This window comes from Anopheles stephensi, chromosome 3 (genome assembly GCF_013141755.1).
Source record: "Anopheles stephensi strain Indian chromosome 3, UCI_ANSTEP_V1.0, whole genome shotgun sequence".
Classification (NCBI taxonomy): domain Eukaryota; kingdom Metazoa; phylum Arthropoda; class Insecta; order Diptera; family Culicidae; genus Anopheles; species Anopheles stephensi.
In genome coordinates, this window is record NC_050203.1 from 83,657,676 (window position 1) to 83,680,544 (window position 22,869).

Here is a 22,869-nt window from a genome sequence, read left to right on the forward strand (position 1 = left end):
AGTGCCTCAAGCACTACGCCGACGGCAAGGATTTCAGTCGCTGCGAATTTCCTGCGAATCGAAACACTTCTTTCGCGATTGCTGTGAGGAGAGATGTTTTTACGGAAAGTGTCAGCGATTTTACCACCTCGTGGAAAACAAAACTGATTCCCGAGAATTTTGGCTCGAGAGCTTTCGGGGGAATCGCTTGTGTCTGGGTTGGAATCGAATCTGCATCCAAGATTAAGAAGACCTCGGTGTTTAAATGTTTTTCGCCGAACAATTGAGAACTGTTTGCTGAATTGGATTTTCACCAATTACTTCTAAAATAACTTTGTATTAATAGTAATAAGCCTTCTCAGCTGTGGTCTTTGTTGGGCTTTATCTGGGATGTATCTACCACTGCCGGGGAATCGGAATAAAATTTGGAATGTGAAAAATGTGCAATTACAACAGCAACTTCAACTTCAACTCCAACACCAAAGGAAGCGTTTATAGTTGCTGTGGTTTTCCTGTGGTTTTCCTTGATGCGTTTTCACACGATGAAATAGCATTTCTTTGCTATGTTTAAACAAACCAAATAGCACGAACTGCATTTTATCTTGTGCTTTCTTTCTCTCTCTCTCTCTCTCTCTCTCTCTCTCTCTTTCTCTCTCTCTGTTGCAGGACGTGATTTTTGCTTCCCAGTGGAGAGCGTTAAGCGTGTGTGGCATGTTTGCTTGTGAAAAGATAACAAAGGAAAATTAAAAAATCAACAGCAAAACATTACAATTTCCTGGTGCGTTCTGCTACTTATCGAGGGAAAATGTACAAATACACTTATCTTTAATGTACTTGAGATTAAAGCATAAATAAAAATGCCAGGCCATAAAACAAGTGTTCACTGTGAGGATCAGGTATAACAAAACACTCATAGTGATTAAATCATTTGGACAATTGCTTGAATATGTAGAAAGCACTTAATCGCTTGATAAATCCGGAAAATGACTTCTCTTTCTGTCACTCACTTTGGACTGGACTGGAAATTTAAATTTACCGTCAGATCATTCACAGGTATTTCCTATCCTGGTGGAAGCTTTATTCGTCCGCCTAAACATTTATTATTCTACGACACTCCTTCCCGTGTGGGTCCACCAAAAAAGCACGACCAGAAGCGCTGTTATAATTAATAACCGTTTCGTAACTTATCTAATCAAAAAGCCTCGGAAACTGATAGTATTACTGGTGAGGTCGAGGGGGCCATACCGTACCATGCCGACCACCATCATCATGCGAGAGATGTTTGAGAGCATTTAATTTGATTCTACTTCAGTACCTCCACGGCTGTGTCGTAACTGCGCTGTGTGCTGTGAAGGGAGTTTAAGATTTTAACTGGTATGGTGAAGATATTTTATCCGAAGGTCTTACAGGTGTTTAAAAATGTACCGAAGAGCGTAGCGTGGCGTTCATTTTCTTTAATTTTCCTTGGGAAGAAATTACAAGCATTAATTCTTTTTAATTTCAAATTTTTTTACAACTCCTTGTACTATTGCTAGTAATATTAAAGCCTTTAAAGCTCTACGGGCAAGCTTTAACAAATGGGGCAAGCTTTAACAAATGGGGCACATGTTGCCGAAAGCAAAACAATCGCCTAAACAATGCATCAAATCAACGTGATCAAGCGCGCCAGCTGGAAACCGTTTGGTTGTTTTGCAACTACTTCCGCCACCACTTTAACAACTCATCAACCTTCAAAACGTGTCCATTTTCGCCCATGGTTTCATCCAATTTCCATCACTTTTTCACACATCGCCAACAAGGGCGCATGCGCTTCCCACAGCAACACGAGAGGAAAAGAAGGCCCTAAAGAGAAAGAGAGAGAGAGAGAGAGAGAGAGAGAGAGAGCGAGCGAGCGAGCTTCATGTGGAAAAGCTTTGGGCTTCCATCGTCAGGCCAGCGGTTGCTTCGATCCAGTTTTCACCATTTCGTCGACGAGTGAAAAACAAGTCTCGCTTCGCAGAGTGTATAATTCGCCGACAGGAAAATCGTTTGTTAGGTAAAGGTTTTCTTCTTCTTGCCAGTGCCTTATCCGGTGGGAAAAGTGGGTGGTTTGGGCGAGTTTAATGTAGTGGTGACATCGCTAGTCGGAGGAGCTTTTTCCGTGTTTAGGCAACAGAAAGTGTTTGTTGGTTTGTCGCGCCATTTTTTGTGAGTGTGCGGTTTTTTGCAATTGTTTATTGCTTTTGCGCTTAGGTGAGAAGAGTTTAGTGTATCTCCCGAAGAAAGAGTTCGTAATTGTGTTAAAGATTGGATAAAGTGGAGCAGTAAAACAGGTCTCAATCAGACTACGTGCTTTGAAAGAGGGAAACCATAACCACACTTTTTAGTTTGTGCCTTCTTGCTCACACAGTTTTCGCGTGGGAGCCCGAGATCCAATGTTCCGAAAATGTTATCCTATCCTGCGTGCTGATGTCTCGAAGTTGTAGCGAGTTCACAGCCTTATCGTGTGGGAGGGTGAACTGGGGGCAGTTCTTCCCTCTACCAACCTCCAAAAAATCGATACAAGCAGGCATAATGTTTGCTGTTTAGTTAGCTACGGTGATCGCATTAATTATACATTCATGACGGTGATGATGGCAAACACATCGCCTGCCAGGTTATTTATAAAGGTTGAAGGTCGTGCATATGTGCGAGTGTGTGGTTAGTGTCCGCAGAACTCAGTGCAGGAAGCTCAGCAGCGACATCGCAAATCTGGAAGGAAATGTTATTATTGCGTCGCTGTGTCTCGCTCAGTGGCTCGAGATGATGGATTGAAGACGGGAAGCCCGACAGCCCTACTACTGTCCAGCGAATATCCACGCCACCACCATCTGCCAGCAGCCCTGTTGACGTCATCGACGTCATTCGGCGTGGGGGGGATATGATATTGATTATGTCGCATTGCGCCGTCGACGATGACGTTCGCTTTCCCGCATGCGTTCTGCCGGATGCCGTTTCCAGAGATTTTGTGTGTGTTTTGTGATGGTCAGGGTGTGTAGTGGGCACGGACACTGGACTGAAGATACTGGCCGGTTGGTTTCGGGAAAAACAGCTGGTGCTGGGAAGATGTGCACGTGTGGTTTCAACACACTTCCCGGGCCTTCGCATCGCAACAAGTGGTCGGAATTTTAATTTGCTGCTCGGGATTAATGGTTGGTCAGAAGATCAGAATGAGAACCGTGGAACGCTAAATCGCTCCCTCAGTAAAAGAGGGGGAGAGCTTCTCAGATTTTATAGGTCAAATGGTATGGAGCCTTGCGCACGAGGATATGGTTGGTGTAATGTACGCACATACACCCGAGTAAGGATATCGTCGCTTTTCATCTAGCCTCCATCAAGATTAGTTCGTTGCCATGCCACCAATATACGGGTCACCGACAGTGGCAATTGAGCGTGCGGTGATTCTAATCGGGGAATTACTTTTGATGACGGTTTCGAAAACATCACCTACTTGGATGCCGCTGCCCAAATGTCAAGGTTTACTGCCCAACGCACCAAACCCAGAAAGGACTTTTCGGAGGATTTAGGTGCCGAAGAAGTGCCGCACGACACGTGTTCGGAATTCATGTGAATGTGAACTTAGCTATAAATCACACGATAAGACACAGCCAAATGATGAAAAATGTGTTTTCCGAAGGACGGACCCCATGCAGAGACACCTCCCCGTCCAGCAGGAATAGTGGAGCCAAAAAGCTTTTCTATGTTTTGTTTGTGTTTCATTGTGCTTTGCATCACTCTATAATAGTGCTGTTGTTTTTCTTCTCTCTCTCTCTCCCTCTCTCTCTTTTCCGATGCCTTTTCCTTCGACGGCTGCAGAGCATTTGAACGTGCTTTTTAACAAAGCACGGCACCAAGCATGTACTTCTTTTTTGTTTTAGCCTCGCTGATGGTGGGCGCTAACCCAGCGTTAGCCTACCTATCAGCGGGCATGAAGGTAAGGACTCCAACTTTTCCCACTGACCTTCCGAAAATGATGCTCTCAGCGTGTCTGCTTTCATTTTTTTGTTTCACACCATCAGGATCAGTTTCTTTCGGACATGTTGCTCCGCGAGCTCGTCGATAGGATGGGCAAGGACTTGGCCGAAGCAGCCGACTCGTACATCGATCCGGCCGCCATGGACGAACTTCCCGCCAGCCGTCTAGCACTGATGGCGCGTGTAACGAAGGACCTCGAATCCGAGCAGCTCGATTACGACGCCCTGCTGGACGGTTCCAATCCGAACCCTTCGCCGCGTGACCAGGAATACCTGCAGCACAGTTCCCTCTGGGGCCATCAGTACGTGTCGGGTGGAGCCGGCGAAGGACCTAACCGTCCCAAGCCGCAGGTGAAAACCGACGCCAGTCTGCCGGCCTACTGTAACCCGCCGAATCCGTGCCCGGTCGGATACACCGAGGATCAGGGCTGCACGATGGATTTCGAAAATACGGCCGCGTTTAGTCGGGAGTATCAGGCCGCACAGGACTGTATGTGCGATGCGGAACATATGTTCAACTGTCCGGCGTCGACACAAAGCGAAGGCAACCCGCAGATGGATTCCGATCTGGAAAACTTTATCGCCCGTCAGTTCCACACGCAGGAGCACAAGAACTTGGTAGCGAAAAAGTTTCACGTCAAGAAGGTACCATAGCTTGAGCGCGATGGTGTTGGCGCATTTCTCTTACTCTGCACTTTCTTTTAGAGCTACAACCCATTCTTGCAAGGTGAAAAGTTACCGGTCGCTGCGAAGAAAGGGTTCAACGTTAACGTTTAAGCGATAGAGCAACCGTGGCGTATTCCATATCATGATAACCGACCCAGAGGCACCCAACAAAACCAGGTAGTCATAAAGCCCTGCAAGAACTAACCACAACACGGACAAACGGCAAACGGAAAAGTAATATTCATCGTTCACTTCTAGGCAATAAGGACAAATGCAAATACCGACACTAACTTCAACAAAAAACACACACACACACACTCGCTGTACGTAAAAGCTAAGGTGCAACTTCAATGCACCAAATATCGGCTCTTTTTTCGGAGTAAAACATCAGTTTTTATTCCCACATTTAACTCAAAGCAGAACCCGAAGAATTTTAATTACCCTAGGATATCTTCAAAATCAGTCCATTGATTTTTGCAATCTTCAGCCTTTGCTTGATGGCATGTATGCTTTGCTTTCTACCGAGTTATTTCAAAATTTCTTGAACTTTAACACCTTTCGCCGTATTATAGAGCATGAAGAATGTTGGTACATGTTAACATGCATTTTTTGCATAGTGTGTATAATATCCTTCCAGAAGCCAGAAACTAGGGCATATAGGACAGCTAATATAGCCATTCTTAGATGTTTCATGATGATACGTTCAACAGCAGATGCAACTGTCAGAGGAACGTGTTGAGGGATATTGTAGCTGAATTCCCTCTCTGTTGACTAATTTCCATGTTTAACACCGGTTATGAGAACGCTTAGTACAGAGCTTTCGAGAGAGCAACAAGACGATAACATACCAGATCTATATGAAGCATGAAATCAAAATGAAATATATTTTGAACGATAGAGGACACTCTTAAGCGAGAAGGATAACAGTCCTTTTCAAACAATGCTACAACGTTAAAACCAAAACCTAATATCTCAATACACCATCACCACACTACAGGCATTGGGTGCATTATAAGCTAGAAACGTAGAAACACTAACTAACAATCACCAAAACCATATGCAATAATGATTTGTATCATTGTTTTTCGGTAACTACCCAACGCTTAGATGATCGTTGCCAACAGTAGTCCCAGTTTTAGTGGCTAGGCTTGAATCAGGAAGTGTGTCTACTTCTGCTATAATCGTGGTCAATTTTATCCGTCAACTTGTGCCATATGAGACCTGAAACCCTTTTCCAAACTGAGTACTTTCAATACAGCAAACCCTTTTGGGCCAATGCCCAAAGGTTCAAGGTTCAAGATGCTTCCTGTGGTATCTATATTTGCTGATCGGTATTTTGTGTGTGCTAACCATAGACACGAACGAGGCGTAAGCTGCTTAATGTGTTTCATGTTACAATTTTAAGCTCGTGAATTCGATTACCGCTTCCAGAGCAGATGATGTGATGTCGCGCTAGTGGATAAGCGTTCATACTGATGACCTTCTCGGTGAGGCTGGCTCGCAGTGTCTCTTTTTTGCTTGGCCAAAACAACATCACACACCCAACCAAGATCCGGGCATGCCCGATAGCGCGTTCCTCCCGTGGACCAAATAACCCCGCCAACATCCTAGGGGTAGTTATCGGAAGGGGGCCTAGAGGCACTCGGAGAGCGGCTTGGCTGAGTCTCATTAGGATGAGAGCTACCATTAGACGTCAATCACATCTTGAACGAGATAGAATAGCATTGCTTGCGTTTCAATCCCTTTTTCGAACGAGGTGTTTTATTGCTGTATTGCAACGCCTCTTACAAAACAATTGATTGTCTTTGTGAAACTTGATGCCATTCCAGATAATTGTAATGCACTTGAATTAACTTAATTAAGAACTTATAGGATACGTAAGCTTGATGACCCGGGGTTCATCGATTAGTACTGTAGGAGGGAAGGTGATTGCTTTACGAGAGGAGCAATAAGAACAGCCGTGGTTTTCCTTTGCCGGCAAGCAAGAACGCCCAACATCCAGGTTTCTCGCTTGTGAACCGCTTTAACATCTCGAGCAAAGATCCGGTTCGGCGGGCTTGGAAAATCAAACAACCAAACATGTAGGAGAGCAATAAGAATATCGACTAGAAATTTGACTATAACTTCTTCGAGGAAAAACGAAATAAAAACCTTTAACATCAAAAGGGCATTAAATGACTGCTTTCATCCGCGTACTACACGCCATACCATCACGATTCGTAGCCGGATGAAGCGGACAAAACACGAAAACGCAAACGATCAAAAATGGTTGACCAGTGTGCGGGGCGTCGGGTTGCACATACGATCAAAGCGATTGCGTTTCGGTATCCATTTTGGACGGGCCCAATACCACCAGAGCTTGCCCTTGAGATCCTTCGCTAGGACGAGCGCGGGGGATGGATCGTACAAACATCGCACGATCGATCGAAAGGAAAGTGGTGCGACATTCCATCCAGTTCGACACAGGTCCCTTTCGATCGGCATTCCGAGCTTTCGCCTGTGAAGACATCCTATCCAAAATGGGCACCATTCGGAATCGTGCAACACATCGACATCGCTTTGTCAACCATTGTTTGATAACACTTACTTCACATGAAAAAAAAACAAACTAACAAATATTATAAAACTAAATGCACAGTTTACACAAGCGAGAGAGAGAGAGATGTACACGATCAACCTGATCAAAATACACACCACACACAGAGAATTACTTAAAGAAACTTACAATGCAGTATTAATATAGAAAGAGAAAACATACAAAAACTTTAATGCTAAGGGCAGAGTGGAATAAAAAAACGCAAATGGTATGCTGAAAGCAACATAACAATTCCATAAACACACCACAGAACACTTTACTGTTAGCTTATAAGAATGAGAACAAAACTGTGTAGCAAACACCCACATACACATTACAACTGTATGTTATTATATATATTTGCATTACGTTAGCAGAACGATGGACACATACACACGGTAGAGTGCAGTGCAGTGGTTGAGATGCGAGCAGGAAAAGAGAGGAAATATATATATACACACAAAAACTATATATAATCTAATTTTGTATTTATATCTATAAATATTTAAAATATACATACATATATATACATGCAAAACTCACCTTATATACAGATAGTGTACCCAGAACACACGTGCTGGAGGGGGTTGCCGGTAAGGAAGGAACGGTGTAACGAGATCGAAAAAATCGGAACAAAAAGAGGGAAGCATCTCTTCTTCAGTACTTCGATTATTTTAAAACTAAACATGACAATATCATTACACATACATTCCAATAAAAAGGATCAGCTTTACGAACAATGCAGGCAAAAGCTGTGAGATGCAGGCGAGTTGGGAGAGTGTTGAACAAGTTTAAAATACTCTTCTAATGATGATGATAATAATGATAATAGTATCAGTACGTGCATGTTGTTGACGGAGGTCAGCAAACATCCGGAGACCATCCCGGCGCAGGGGAATAGTGCTGAAAACAGAAACCAAAACCATATAAGTCACGTCAATACAGTTGCTTCAACTTGCTTTTAGAGGTTTACAGGATTGCAATCAGTTTAGAACACCAGGACACGCTAAACGGAAGGCAGGAAAGGGCGGGAGGGGAACAGGTTAGCGCTGAACTTGAATGATACTTACTCTCTTTCAGTATGGCATTTAATAGCAGACCGACCCAAACCCCAGGACAAGACACGAACGCTAGAATTATGCTTCTTATGTGTATATCGGGAACGAGAGAAAGGACGAAACAACAAAGCAAAAAAGGCAGCTAATGTAAAACCCCATTTTATGACATTTTATCGTCTTTCACACGCGGAACACTTTGAAATATTTGTTCGTGTACTAATGTAGTAAGAGCGTTGAACACAATATACCAATAATTCCACAGCCCAACAATACCCACAACTCACGCAACAACACGCGTGGAGCTTTCTTTGCACTTTGATCGACATCGAGAGCTTTCCACCGAACGAACGAAAGCATCGATCGATCCACAAACTTACGGTTCGATGATAGCAATAGGCGGAAACGGAGGGCAAAATAACCAAATCCAACCAACAACCACACAGCACAACACTGAACAGAGGAAAAGGAAAACATAACCTAAAAAACCCGGTACCCGAGGATGGAGACGGAAGCACAAAAATGACTTGAAAATTCAAACAAAAAAAAACAACAAAACTAAATAGAAATATATCATAAACCTTCTGTGTCGTATTTATGCATCATTCACGGTTCCTGTTTGTTCTTTTGATTATTATTTGTTGTTATGGTTTGGTTCTAGCGTCGCAATTTTCCTCTCGAACATCCAGCTCGGACACTCGATTCGAGTTCGAGTGTACAGTATAAACGCGGCTATTGCACTAGCTCCACCACACAAGCAAGCCATGCGAGTGTATATTGCAGCGGGGCTTGTTTTTTGAACGGTAACGGTTATTAGTGTCAGGGAAGAAGCCGCCCACAGCTAGTTTATCCGAAAGGTATCTTTGTTCGTGGATGAAAATCTCTCGCTTTTCCGCTAATTTGCGATGGATCAGGACAATGTTTCCGTGCTTCGGGCGATCGTCGAGTACGTGGAGAAAAGTGATTGCATACTGGAGGTGAAAGTTATGAAGGCAATCGGCTGTTCGGATTTGATAGCGTTGCAGAAGGAAATGGCTGGGGATGTAAAATTTCGCTCCGTTTGGATTTTCCCGACCGAAAATGAAGGTAGGTAGGAACACCGGTGGTCGTGTGCGGGAATCGCATATTTATGTTCGAATTTCTGCCCCACTTCCAGTCGGTGTAACGATTGTACGTGTCGACTTTGGTGGCAATGTGCCGTACTCGGTGGCGACGGAAGCGCAGCTCAAGAAGATTTGCCTGCTCGCCCAAAGCTTGGCCCACGTCACATACGCACCGCAGCTAGCGGAACGACATTACACTCGTTTTTCTTCCTCGATGAACTGGAACTTTTGGCTGATCGGTAATCGTGCGACGCGGTTGGGAAATGTTCCTCCCCCCGGTCAGTTTAGCGAACGCACCCTAAACCGGCGGAAAACGCTCGCTGCATATCAACACTTGGCTTCGTCTGCCGAATGGTTTTCGATCGCCGATAGTTCCGTGTATATCGTCTGCGGTGAACGGGACAGCGGGAAACTGACCGAGCTCGTCCACTACATGCTGGGAAGTTGCTGTGAAAGCGAGCGTTCTTGCCGTACGATCTGTGTGCTGCAGGAAGAGGTTGAAGTGCTCGCTACGGTGGGCCGTATATGCGAGGAACGGGATGAAACGGTGGGCAGTACGATCGGGTATAAGCTGACCATAAACGCGCAAGTCGGTGAAATGAACAACATTGTGTTTTGTACCGCCCAGACACTGATCATGTCGCTGGTGATTAAAACGTTCGATAAAGTTGTGCCGGAACTTACGCACCTGATCGTGGACTGTAGCGATCAACGGCCGGCTGGGATGAGTTTGCTGTTTTCGCTTGTAAAAAAGATTATGTCTCAGAATGAGGCGATCAAATTGGTGCTGTTGTGCACCAAGGAGGAGGTGCAATCGTGGGCAAACTTCTTTGAGGGCGCGCCAGTTATGCGCTTGCCGTACAACGTACCCACCGAGAACAACCAGCCGAACAGTCCGTGCGGAGCTACGCTCTATCATTTGGACAAGATTCTTATGACCATTTGCACACATGGCGTAATTCAGAGTTTGAAGGCGAACCTTCCAAAGGTGGATAATGCGCTGAAGATGATGGCGAACCTGCAACTCGCGTACGGCCATCGGGGGCTGAATCGGAATGCGACGGATTTAATGGATAAGCTGCTCTGGAACTGCTGGAATTCCGACGATGCGACACCGTTCACGGCGGTCCTGTTGCCGATGCTGGAGCATAACAGACACATGGCGGACTACCAACATTCGGACACCCGAATGACGGCCCTGATGATCGCTGCCGCGAAAGGTAAGTGGACTTTGTTGGAATAGATGTGCTAAGGGGATTTCTTAACACAAATTGCACACATTTTGTACGCCGAATACAGGGTTCGAAGACGTGGTCCGGCGTTTGCTGGAGCTGGGCGCTAATCCGTACCTAATGGCACGAAAGTCCTTGCAGGCCATGGATTGGTGTCCCGAGGCGTCGAACAATCGCTGCTTGCAGTTAATGCTAAATGCACACAAAGCGTACACCACGGACGGTGGGGCGGATCGGTGGTCTCTGCTGTGTCAAATGTACCACAAACTGTACAACCCGTACGTCGTTGACCAGAAGCTGGTAGTGGACATTGTGGCACACATCTGCAAGAGATTTGCATCGGGGAATGTACTTGTGGTGCTACCCGATTACTCCGACGTGCTCGAGTGTCTCGTGTGGCTACGACGCAGTGCGCTCGATCGACACAATATAAAGTTTGTGGTCTATCACCGTCTGGTCACCGAGGATGAGTTTAAAGATAGTGTCGTCTATCCGGAAGAACAATCGAAACCGAATCCGGGCAAACGGTTCTGTGTCATGTTGCTAGCGGGAGCTTCACTGCTGGAGCTAATACCGTCGCTGAACCACATTCATTATGTGGTGGACACAGGGCTAAAGGTGCACCATTCGGGGGATTACGCCAAAGGCATCTGCATTGATCGCTCGTGTCTGGCTACGGCACGCACCTGCCGCCTGCTCATGTGGCTTGCCCAGCGGAAGTGTTTCATGCTGTACGGGAAGGATAGGCTGAAAAGTGACGAAGCCTCAAAACCACTTCCAATCAAAGCGGTCTCCAATGTAACGCCACCGGAAACGATACTAACAGCCCTGCTTTGTCGTACCGACTTTTCCACGTCGACGATCGAGTATCTTGGCGCCACGCTGTTCGGCGCACGTCCAGCAAGCGTCGGCGCTTCGTTACAGCTGCTTCACCAAATCGGAGCCATCGAAAGACCGCTTACCGTACCGACCAGCTTGGGGCAACTGCTGAGCCACCTGGACGTTGGCATCCATCTGGGCAAAGCGTTACTCTACTCCATCTTGTTCCGTTGCGTTGACCCGATGCTCACCATTATTGCCGCCCTGAAGGTAGGCAACCCGTTCGTCGAACCGTTGGACGAGCAGAGTGAGAAAGAAATTGTGCAGCTAAAGCATTCCCTGCACAGCCGCACGTACAGCGACTGTATGGTGCTGTTGCGCTTGTACCATCAGTGGAGCCAATGCAAGTACACCCAAACCGATGGGAGCATGGTGAGCAACTATCGGCTCAAGATCGGCGCAATGGAAGCGATCTCGAACGCGCGGGTCGAGATTATGTCCATGCTGCGCGTACTGGGGATAGTCAAGTGTAGCCGTGAGAACAACATCGACTCGCTCAACACCAACTCCACCAAATGGGCCATAGTAAAGTGTTGTCTGGCGGCCGGCTTCTATCCCCAGCTAGCCATAGCGGACTACGAAAAGCACCTACTAACGACCAACTGTGGAAGCGAAGGGTTTAAGCCGCATCGTCTTTCGGTGGTACAGATCGACAGTCTTCCCGCGAAATGGGTGATCTACGGTCGGAAGCTCGACCACCAGCTAAACGTAGCGAAGGAGCAAAGCGTGCAGGCGCAACTCCTAGAAAACACCGTCATTACCGACTGGACGGTGCTGCTGGTGTGTGGCATCGATAGGTTCGACACATTGGCCAACGGTAACATGCAGCTACGGGAAGGGCGCAACATTGCCGACAGAGAACCGGGCACGGTACAGTTCATCATCGATCGGAAGTACACGTTCCAGCTACCGTACGACTACTACCGGGCAGTTTCCTTCATTCGACGTCGGCTGGGGCAACTGTTTGAACATTTTAGCCGCAACCTGCTCAAAACGTTGAAGCGCGAGGAAACGGACAGGCTGGTGAACTACATCGGAGATATATTGCACCAGGAGGATGTAAGCTCAATGATGGCCTGCACCCTGAACGATACACGACCGAAGCTTAAGAATCCCCTGGCGATGGGTGCAAGCTGGAACTTCACGATGGATATGTTTGATCGGATGTAGTCCCAGGAGGGAGCGACACGCCTGGACTTTTTTTGTTGTGTATTTAGTTCGTCGATAATTTACAACTCTTTATTATTCTTTTCGCTTTTTTCATTTCGCCCACATTTGCTCGTCCGTTTTCTCATCCATAGCTCGTGTACGAAACGAGCTTCGCTTAAACTACTGTTTATAGTACAACGTTTGTGTGTGTGTGTTAAAAAAGGACGACTAAAACGCACTGCGCGATCCGTCGTTAGAAGGAAGGAAATCGAATAGCCTTCAATCACGTGTTTTCACTCGTCAATCAGAGGAAGAGCAGCTAGCTTAGGGTTTAAAACAATCCTATCGAACAAGAAGTTGTCGTGAAAGGGTATTGAAGAGAGTAATAAATAAAATTGAGATATTAGAGGAGGAAAAGTACACCCTCAGGGCGGGACACAGTTCTTTCCTTTCTCGCAACTCAAACCGTTCTACTAAACTTACTAAGGTCTAAGGACTTAAACGTAAGGTTTTGCATAATTTACAGTACTATACGGACGGGCGGCGACAGTTCACGCGGGAAGCCTAGCCTTCACTCTACATTCTCTGCGAGACTCATGAAATACCCCCGACGCACACCTCAAATCCCCTAATGCGCGCGCGCCCTGATTGGTGATGCGGCCTGCCTGCCTGCCTGCTGGTAGCAACAACAAAAAAACTCATTTAAATACTTGCCAATTTAAATACTCTCTACGGGTGTTTAGATCCGCCCCAGCACCTGTGTCACACAACAACACACACACACCTTTACGAAACGCTAACCAAGAGGCGCGAGCCAACATTCGTGGCTAGCCGTGGCCACTGGCAGAATTGCATGTGTCTAAAGGGAAAATCAGGCCCGCTGCCTGTCTCGCTATCACGCTAGCCCTCCGCTCGGTTTCTTTACCTGCGGAAAGAACGCTTCAATCGGTAGGATTGGATCTTCGGTGGCGAGCGTGAAGTATCCGGGCACCTTGCGCGATAGCAAGCCCTTGTTGACGGACTTGAAACTGCCGCGATCCTTGCTACCGGTGCCGGACAGTGTTAGCTCAACGACGCGCTTCGAGTAATCGGACGACGCACTGTTAAGATCGTAATCCTCCCCGTTGGTCGCGGCGGTTGCGCTGTTCGGATCCTTGGGAGATATCTTCATTATTGCCGTTTCGTGATGGCGGTAGCTTTCGGTCGTACTGGTCGCGCGCGTCGTCCCATCGTCCGACGCCACACCGTTGGACGAGTCGAACCGATCGCCGAGCGTGCCGAGATCATCGATCGGGCGATTCTGTTCTCCGGAGGCCGCTAGAACGCTGTTCTGATCCACCGAAGGGATGTCTGCTACCTCTTCCCGCTTCTCGCCCTCATTCGCCGGGCCCGTGGCGGTGTTTGCCTGTTCCATCTCCTTCTTGCGGTTGTAGTTCTGAATGCGTTGCCTTAGCGTGATCTTCGGAGGTCGGCGGTTGATTAGCGAGGCGGTAGTGTTGTAGGTTCCGGCTAGCGTACGATTGGCCGCCACTGCCTGATCGTATGCCGTCTTGGTACGTCCACGGGTCGCCAGGATGCCGTTGGTTGATTGTCCACGCGTTCCCGTGCTCGTTTGAGACGTTTGAGGCGCTTCCGTGGAAGGCTTCTTCACCGTGAACCGATTGTAGGTGCGCGTACCGTGCGGCCGGAACGAACTTCTCGTCGTTGTTTCGTTGGCTGACTTTTCCGTTGTGACCCCACCGGTTCCCGTTGGGAGGACGTCGTTCGATTCGACCGTCTTGTTCGCGCGCGCGTTCACCAAGAAACGATTGCGGGTAGGGAAGCGAAGCTTTGGAGCCGTTGTCGTTTCTAGATCACCACTGCCTGGCGATGCCACCGTGCTGGTAGGGCCAGACGTACTAGCGGCGGTACGGTTCAGTTTGTTTCGGTACTCCTTGATGCTAAAGCGTGGTCGGTTGTGTTCGCCACGGGTTCGATTTTGAGGCTCCGAGGAGTTTATGTTCGATTCGTCTGAGTTGAACAAGGACACAGCCGCTAGGTCGGTTGATGTGGCCAACGTAGACGAAGCCGTCGGTGGAAGGCGGCTCGGTAATCGGGAGTTTAGTTTCAACCCATCTCCAGCGATCGGCTGTGTGTCCTCCTGCGAATCTTTACCCTTTTGCTGAGGAGCTGGACGATACCGGGATCGGAAACCGCCACCAATAGTGGACGGTACCGAAGGTGACGCTTCCACCGGTATACTAACAGCCGCGGATGATGTTGATGTGCTGCTGGTGCTTGAAACCGTAGTTAGGGTTGGCGTGGCGAGCGACGGTTCCGTTTGATCCAGGGCAGAGTTTTTCTCCTCTTCTCGCTGGTTTAGCACATTGAGGCGATTCCTCGTAAAGTGAGGTTTCTTGCGGAACTTCTTAATGACCGCTCCGTCAAACTCTTCACTAGAAACGAACGTTGGCAGGGGTGGTGGTGTGGGAAGGATGGTGGTAGCCGCTTCCGTCTCTACGTTAGCGGCGATCGGAGGTGTTACGGTGGTAATGGGCTTTGGACGGAAGCGAATCCTGTTACGGTTTCGGCTATCCGCGACCGTGTTTACGCTCGGACTGATGGCGTTTGTCGTCGATTCCGTAGAATCCAACTCGGTGGTATATTCCGTGGTAGTGCTGCTCTGGTGGTGCGGTTTCGGACGTCTTCGGCGATGTTGCTGCCCGTTACCTCCCTTCGAACCAGGTGCTCGGCTGGGTGCGGGTGTCGTTACCACCTGCTGAATAGGTGACTCCTCCGAACCGAAGAACGGTCCAATGGTTACGATTTCTAGCTGCAGATCTTCCTGCCGATTTTCCTCCTCCGCGTCCGTCGTGTACTTGTACTTGTTCTTGGACTTGGGTGGGATCAGCGTCGGGTCAGCGATCGCGTCCTCGATCGTGAAGAAGCTGTGCGTGATGATGGGTTCTTCGGTCGATTGATCCCACGGGGAGTTTGTGGTGGGGCCGGCACTAGCCGAAGCGGACGTCGTGGTTGAGGATGGTGTTGCCGATGGGCGTCGATTTGGCGGAAGTCCAGTATAGGCGGGATGCATCAGTTTGTGCTGCTTGTATTCACTCTCCACCGGTCGGAAGAGATTCTTGAAGACATTTGGCTTCTCCGTCGTGAGGTACTTTTCCCTGTTGTACCACCCATTGTCGCTAAGTTCATTGAGTGGTGTGACCAGAACAGGCGAGGAGGACTGATGATTGTGGAAGCTTTGCTCTCCCGGGAACTGATACTGGTTGTAGTGGTGCTGGTGGTAGTACTGCTGTCTTGGCAGGGTCGTCGCCGTCGGGAACTGCGTGGTAGTGGTGGTGGAAGTCGTACTAACAGTCGTCGGCGCAGATCCACCAGTGGAAGCCGCATGCGATACGGGAGTCGGTCGGGGGAATTCATAACTAAACCGATTCGCGTCCTGAAGCGGTGAGTGAGGATTGATGTTGTACTTGTTCAGAATCTCAATCGGATCCTTGCTCGGGGAAGATTCCGAAAGGTGGTTCAACACGGTCGGCAAGAATGCTTGCTGCGTGCTCGGTGGCGGAGGTACCAGATTCTTGCTGTACTCATCCTGTATCTCGTTAAACTTGGTTGAAAGTTGCTTTCCGGGCGATTCCTTGAATTTAACAATCTCGTACGGTTTATGTTCGATCGGAAGGGGTTGCTGGGTGCTGTAGGCACCGAACGCACCGCCACCAAACACTTGGCTACCGAAGTTGCTGAGAGACTCCCGCTCGGACTGGAACTGTCCCTGCTGGAAGCTATGTTTCGCAGAAGATCCTCCCGAAGCGCCAGACGGTGATGAAACCGGAGGAGCCGGATGTTGGGTTTTCAGGTTGAAGTTGTTGTACTTGTTACCGGAGATGAAGCCGGATGAAGAACTGTGCTGCTGCTGTTGCTGCTGAACTTGCTGAAAGAAGGGGGTCAACACGCTTGGTGGAAGATGTGGGAACAGCGGCGTCGAGTCGAGTCCACCCGATCCCGTTTTGGTGAGTTCCTTTTCCGCGGATGAAGGTGTTACGTACTTCTTCGGAAATTCAGCTAAATCCGCAGGAATTTGGTTAAAGTGTGGGAAGGAGAACTTGACGCCGCTGCTTGGCTGCAACTGTTGCTGCTGTTGGAGAAAGTTTAGCTTCTTATACTGTCCCACGCTCGGTGTGTAGCCGGGAGCATTGAAGAAGTTCTTGAGCGTTTGCGAGTCGAAGGTCGGCACACCGCCCGAACCCAACTGGCTAAGGAACTTCGTTTTGGAGGGTGCTAGCGAGGCTGGACCGAGTGCGGGCGACTGTCCGAATTGGATGTAAGTCCCGTACAGGTGATTCGGGTTGATGAAATGCTCCAACCGGTTCGAGCTGGTAGCGATCGGTTGCTTCTGCCGGAAGCCGGTTATCCCGAGATGGGACTGTAGCTTGTTCATGACCGGGTGAGGCTTGAGTGTCGATTTTTGGATCGTTGGTTGTACATCCCTGCAAAGTGTAGCGGAAAGGAGTTGTCATTAATTGCGTTGGAGCGGCAGAGTGCAGTCGTACCGGTACGTACCTGAACTGTCCGTTGAACTTGCCCGACTTTACACCAACCGCACCGTGCGTGGAAATGGCGGCCGTGATCTTCGGTGTCGAGCTGTGCACCATGTTTAGTGTGGTGATTTGATCGGACTTCACGAACGGTTTCGATTGGCCGGGTGATTGTTGCTGTTTGTGGGGCCCAGCTGGATAGATCGTTTGCAGCAGCGGCGTCGTCATGTACTTCGGTGGACCGGCCGGTGTATGCCCGAAGGACGGTGCACCTTGCGGCGAATGTTGATGGTGATGATGGTGCTGATGGTGCTGCTGATGGTGCTGTTGCGCCGAGACCGCCGGGCTTGGTCCGGGTGCCTGCTGATGGGTCGTGATCTGCACCTTCATGCCACCCTGCGAGTGCTGGCTGTACTGGGCGATCGGTTGGTTGAACTGCTTCAGGATCTGCGCATTGTGCTGTGCGATGTGAACCAGTTCGTCCTTGCTCGTCGTGTCGAAGCTGGCAACACTGATCAGTTGCTGCGATTGTTGCGGTTGCTGCTGGGGCACATGATACGGTATCGGTCGCCATGGTACCTGCGGAGAAAGATGGTAAGCGATGAGTTCTTGAGCATTGATGCTGGCGTTTCACCGAAATTGTTACAAATAAAGTAGAAAACTAATAGCGCTATCGATTTCATTTGCAAACGGCGGCGTTGTGTAAAGAGGCATGCATGCAAAAATTTGCAAATGAAAGTGAAAGCGAACACTCCAGGGCGCACCGGTCCCACTTCTCAACATAAGAACACCATCCACGGACACCACCGAACCGAACACTTTCCCCGCGAAAGAAGCAAACAAAAAAATAAAAAAAAACCAAATGTTTCGCCAAATTCGATACGCATCGAATGTTACCGTCGCTACGGACGGACACCCTCGAACCCATGATTAGGGCTCTGGCCGGGCAACGGTGGTGGTGGTGGTGGTGAAAGAAAAAAGCAACAAAACAACCTAAAGCGCATTGGATGCAGCTTGATCCGAGGGGTTTGCCCGAAGGAAAGCTTTTACCAGCAGAGCAATGGAGCGATTTTGCACGGTACGTTGGACGAATTAGAGAAAATGAAAATGAAAAACAGTTTTCATCAAATTACCGGCACACACACACACCAAACAAATTGATAATAATCGTATGCCCTTTCGAGCGATGGCTCGCGCTGCGTGCTTGAAGATGCTGCTCATCTTGCTCAGCAAAATATCAATCAAACAACAAACGGAAGGAGGCGGTGGCGCGAGTGTGTTGTAGAAAAGATTTGTATCAGTGAAAAACAGCAAAACTAAATCTAAAACAAAACACAAAAGAACACCACCGTGCGGGGTGTACGTACGGTTGCTCAGGCGTGCCGTAGGCCCACCCGACCAGGCCGCCAGAGCAGCGTGTGCGTACATGCGACCCGCTAATTGTAACGTTAAACGTCACAATTTTCCGGTCAGCGATCATCATCAGACCGAAACGATGATCGCGTGAACAGGAATCAAAGCGGCGGTTCAAGGGTTGTTGATTTTGTATTAATTGTCGTCTTCTTATGTTCTTCTATAGACATGGAGGAGTTGAACTTGAACCTTCTTGATCAAATTTATGATTTCTTGACTTAGTGATCGTCGTAGCTGGTTTGATAATCGAGTCAAATTTCCCTGGATGTCCCTGGATGGGCTGCGATGCCTGATCCTGTCATGTGAGGTCATGGAGACCGGCCTCCGCCTCTACCTCGTTCGCCCCAAGCTTGAACCTGCAAATAGTGTATATAGCATAGAGCCTAAAAATGTTGAAATCTTCCAGACACTATAGTTTTAGGTGTAACGATACACTAGGAAATCCATTTATCCCATCGCTATTATTTACATGCCGGTGGTACACTGTACGATGCGCTTGGACCGTTAAAACAATTCCAACCAGAGTTGTGTCTGGGGCACGCAATGAAGCTGCCACTAATAATCGGTATGGATACATCTGTCGTTCGCACATCCATTAGAAGACCTAACATCTGCAAGCGCTTTTCCCTTTTTGTTTTAGTTTCATGACATCTATTTCTTTTCTCTAGACCCTCGCACCGAGCCGCTGAGCTCTAACAACTGCAGTGCAGATATATATGCTGATCGTTAAATGCAAACGAGGAAAAGAAGCTGCACAAGCTTCAGCGTTATTACCCGCAGGAATTTATAACCATATCTACTGTTGTTGTTTTTTTTTTCTTCTTCTTTACCTGGCTTTCCCAACAACGTTTTCGCGTGATTCGGCCGGAGAAATGTGTGGCTGTGGATGTTGCGTTCTGTGTTTGGGGTTTCTCCTGCCTCATCAGCGTTTCGATCGTTTTAACCGTCCGTGCCAATCAGACTGTGTAATTTCGAATCGAAGACGACCGCCCGTTTGGCGACTACGTTTTGTGGCCATAAGGCTCCAATCGCTATGATGATGCTGCGGGACCACGATTAGTTCGCTGGCGTTCGTACGACGACAGGTGTTTGCTTTCTGCTTCAACGTATTACAACGTGTTTGAAGCGTACGCTTTCCGTTATTCCATAATGTGCTCTCACGAAAAAAAACGTTGTCAATAATTGGCAGACGAAAACATTCTTCAAAGCAAATAGCAATTCTAGCAACGAGCATGCTTTTTCCCAGCATGAGAAGCGAATTAAACTATTATGACACCCTTTTGCTGGGACGAGTATCGTGGTCTATTTGTCTTCCCATTAATCAAGCGCTTGTTCACGTAAGCGTTGTACGCTATTTGCTACGAGATTACTGCTGGTTTAGCATAGAAATAGACACTTCCAGTCACTGCAACCCAGCCCAACTAATTAGACAGATAGAGTGTGCGCTATTCTGGAGAGGCTTTCAAAGGTCAGTCCGATGACTTGGTTAATCACAGCCGGGCAATCTCTAGGGATGAGATGCCCAACTTTCTCGAAGCATAAAGATGATTCCTCGGAGGTAATTCGTACCCTTTAAAGAGCATTCTTGCCTTGGGTCGAGGCGTTTCTGGTGCTGCTCGGCTAATCAAACAGCTCTAGAATGGCATTAGTACCGATCGAGGGACGATAATGTCCAGCGTTGGGCGGAGCTTAACAAGCGGTCTGAATGCTAGTCCACTGTTCAGAAATTAGACAAAAAAGGGCACACACACACACACACTAAATAATGTTAGTTGTTTGAAGTTTCCCACTGGGTCAGTTGCCTGCCAGCTGGACACACGGGTAGGTTAGTTGGGGCTTGTGACCCGTAGGCTAGAAGAAGAACCCCGACGACAACCGTCATGAATAATGCATGCATCAAAAAACCTCCCCGAAGATGTCCCAGCAGTTTCAATTAAAGTTGTGAGCAACCCGCCTTTCTTTCTTCGTTAGCTGGTCGTTTTATCTCCTCGTCGAGATTTATAATCCAGGAGTTCTTCGCTGAGGGCTGTGCATGCTATGCTGTGTGCTATCACTTAATTACGGTGTATGCAACTAAGCAGTGAAAAAGGTGCTGCAAATTTGGTCCCAAAAAATTGCAAATCCAGACGTCATCGTGAGTGACAAAAGTAGGGCAGAAGTTTGCTTTATTTATTTAAAACTGCGCTCGTTGTGAAGCTGCGTCCAGTCATCATAGCAATTTAATTTAATTAGAAAGGCAGAATGTAAAGGACAAGTTCTCTTGAGCATCCCCTCGTTGGTGAGGCTTCTCACGCGAAGCCTTCAATTTCGGTGAGCACGAATGGGAATTAAGTTTTTGGTGAACTTCGGAGAGCTCTTCCCGCAGTCGGACTATTATTAAGATTAAAATATCAATTCGCGTTTCTGTCTCTGGTCCCTGGCTGGCTAGTGTGTGTGTGCAAAAATATCAATCATCCGTCATCACTTGGTTCTTGGGCCCGAGGGCGTGTGAGCTTAGGGTAAGTTTAACTTCAAATGAAACTGGAGCAACCTTTCAGGAACCGGGAAATGGCTCGTTACGATCGCGTTTAAATTAAACAAAATGATACGTTGTGGCTATCAATCGTTTCAACACGCCCAGCCCCATCCGGATGGCTTGTTTGGGTTGGCTTCTTGCGAGGATGTTTTGGGGTTTCCACCTCTCGAAAACCGGAGTTGTCACAGTAAATTAGCAAAACCAGGAACAAAGAACCCATGAAGAGAATTGCACAAAAAGTAGGGTTGAGGATTTTCTGTCTGATCGGGAGAAACCTTGATGGAGACAACAACAAAAAAAACTCCCGTGTCGATTACCGTGCTGATCGTTATCATTTCCGTGCCTCGTAAGAGTTATATGCTTGTGGCGAATTTCGGTTCCTTAGCTGGACATTGGAATTTATTGCCAAGAGTTGGTAAAGATTAGCCCAAGCAGGAGATTGATTGATCGTTATCATGATCGTTTGAAGCGCTGGTACCATTTTTGCATCTCGAGTGAATCTTGATCATGCCTGGGTCCGTTACGTTGATGGATGTGGCTTTAAAATCACACACCGAGTGCGTCGAAGCAGTCTTGTAACGCACATTTCTTCCGCTTGATTCTCATTAAGGCACAAAGAAAGAGGAGTCGAAGCAAGAAAGCCGGAGTTCTCCCTCGCTTCTGTGAGACATATTTGTTGGCATTTTCCTGCATGCATTATGGCATTCGCTTCACACGTTGCGTGGATTTGCTTAAGGATGAATGCCATACAGCAAAAAACGACGCATAAAGACGAATTGTCTTCAAACAGTGATCCAGTTTGCCAGTGGCCAGAGGATCACCCCATAATAAGGCATAACCGATGTGCATCTCAGCAGCTTCCACACGCTGGACGCCAAACGCTATTAGCGGGATAATAACATATTTATGCAACCCCTCATAGGCGGGTTGCTGTGGCATAGTTTATGCTCGCACTTCCCACGGGCAGACGGCAAACATAGAAAAGCAAAAGTGCTCCAGTAAGGCATCACCAGCGTGTTGGAGCGAAAGAGAGACCATTGTTGCGAATTTTTTCCTCCCTGTACGCTTGTAAGTGAGTGATAAAAGCCTGTGGCCTGTGCCACATCAATAAAACGACCGGGAGGTTAATTCGATGTTTAACATGGCTTCGAGGGGCCACAACAACGGAACGGCACCGTCGTAGCAGTCCGACAAAGGGAAAATGTGCTACAAGTGAAAACTGCTCTGTGCGGAGCTTTCGCAGCTCGCTGGTGGTGGTAGTACACGCTTAATGCGATGTATTTAGACCTTGCGCTTTGCACAATTGGTAAGCAGCAGCAGCTTAGCGCCGACCAATAGCGGCGCGATGGTTCTATGCGATGCTTTGTCTGTGTGCTTCAACTTTCCACCGGTGGCTAGGCAGGTGGCTAGAAAGTATTGTTTGATGTATGTTTCCCCATTTGCAAATGCAAACATCGCTAGACGTTCGTTTGGTGCATTGTGAAAAGAAGTGTTAACCGGGGCGGTTACACTTGCCAATGATGAACGAATGAGCGCCATTTCGAATAGACACCTGGACGATCATCGATCGGAGCTAGAAGTGGTAGCAGATGATGATGAAAGAACTGATTGTTTTGTTACATAATGAACCTTGGACAGAATGAGGTTGCTGTGCTAGGAAAAACGAGCTTTCTTTTTCCGTGTTGTTGCGCTGGAATTTGTTTACGGTATTAGGCACTGCTAGTCAATGATTTTTTATGACCTTAATACCTTCGTTCTCAACGCTTCATATCAGGGATT

General features: G+C 47.8%; 3 protein-coding genes across 4 annotated transcripts in view; 2 read left to right on the plus strand and 1 right to left on the minus strand.

The window, feature by feature from the left end:
- The first annotated feature begins 1,872 nt into the window (after positions 1-1,872).
- LOC118513775 lies at positions 1,873-8,872 on the plus strand. 2 transcript variants are annotated; one of them, XM_036059952.1, is made up of 4 exons: positions 1,873-2,014; positions 3,814-3,931; positions 4,017-4,616; positions 4,677-8,872. In XM_036059952.1, the coding sequence occupies exons 2-4, from the start codon at positions 3,854-3,856 to the stop codon at positions 4,746-4,748; spliced, it is 750 nt and encodes a 249-aa protein (XP_035915845.1). In that variant the 5' UTR covers positions 1,873-2,014; positions 3,814-3,853; the 3' UTR covers positions 4,749-8,872. The 2 variants fall into 2 exon arrangements, with proteins under 2 accessions (XP_035915845.1, XP_035915846.1); XM_036059953.1 differs by lacking the exon at positions 1,873-2,014 and adding an exon at positions 2,094-2,211.
- A 94-nt stretch (positions 8,873-8,966) lies between these two features.
- Positions 8,967-12,693, plus strand: LOC118513774 (DExH-box ATP-dependent RNA helicase DExH6-like). Its single transcript, XM_036059951.1, has 3 exons — positions 8,967-9,353; positions 9,424-10,590; positions 10,670-12,693. The coding sequence occupies exons 1-3, from the start codon at positions 9,173-9,175 to the stop codon at positions 12,649-12,651; spliced, it is 3,330 nt and encodes a 1,109-aa protein (XP_035915844.1). The 5' UTR covers positions 8,967-9,172; the 3' UTR covers positions 12,652-12,693.
- A 343-nt stretch (positions 12,694-13,036) lies between these two features.
- The window catches only part of LOC118513773 (mucin-5AC-like), a 30,005-nt gene continuing 20,172 nt past the window's right edge, over positions 13,037-22,869 (minus strand). Inside the window, exons 6-7 of the mRNA XM_036059950.1 lie at positions 17,188-17,741; positions 13,037-17,114 (exon numbers count right to left, since the gene is read on the minus strand). Coding sequence (XP_035915843.1) covers positions 13,526-17,114; positions 17,188-17,741 — 4,143 coding nt within the window. The 3' untranslated portion in view covers positions 13,037-13,525. The remainder of the gene's footprint in view (positions 17,115-17,187; positions 17,742-22,869) is intronic.

Coding starts and splice junctions, on each gene's coding strand:
- LOC118513775 (XM_036059952.1), top strand. CDS start 3,854: ATGTACTTCTTTTTTGTTTTAGCCTCGCTGATGGTGGGCGCTAACCCA. Junction 3,932..4,016: donor ACCTATCAGCGGGCATGAAG/GTAAGGACTCCA, acceptor TCACACCATCAG/GATCAGTTTCTTTCGGACAT. Junction 4,617..4,676: donor AAAAGTTTCACGTCAAGAAG/GTACCATAGCTT, acceptor ACTTTCTTTTAG/AGCTACAACCCATTCTTGCA.
- LOC118513774 (XM_036059951.1), top strand. CDS start 9,173: ATGGATCAGGACAATGTTTCCGTGCTTCGGGCGATCGTCGAGTACGTG. Junction 9,354..9,423: donor TTTCCCGACCGAAAATGAAG/GTAGGTAGGAAC, acceptor CCCCACTTCCAG/TCGGTGTAACGATTGTACGT. Junction 10,591..10,669: donor GATGATCGCTGCCGCGAAAG/GTAAGTGGACTT, acceptor CGCCGAATACAG/GGTTCGAAGACGTGGTCCGG.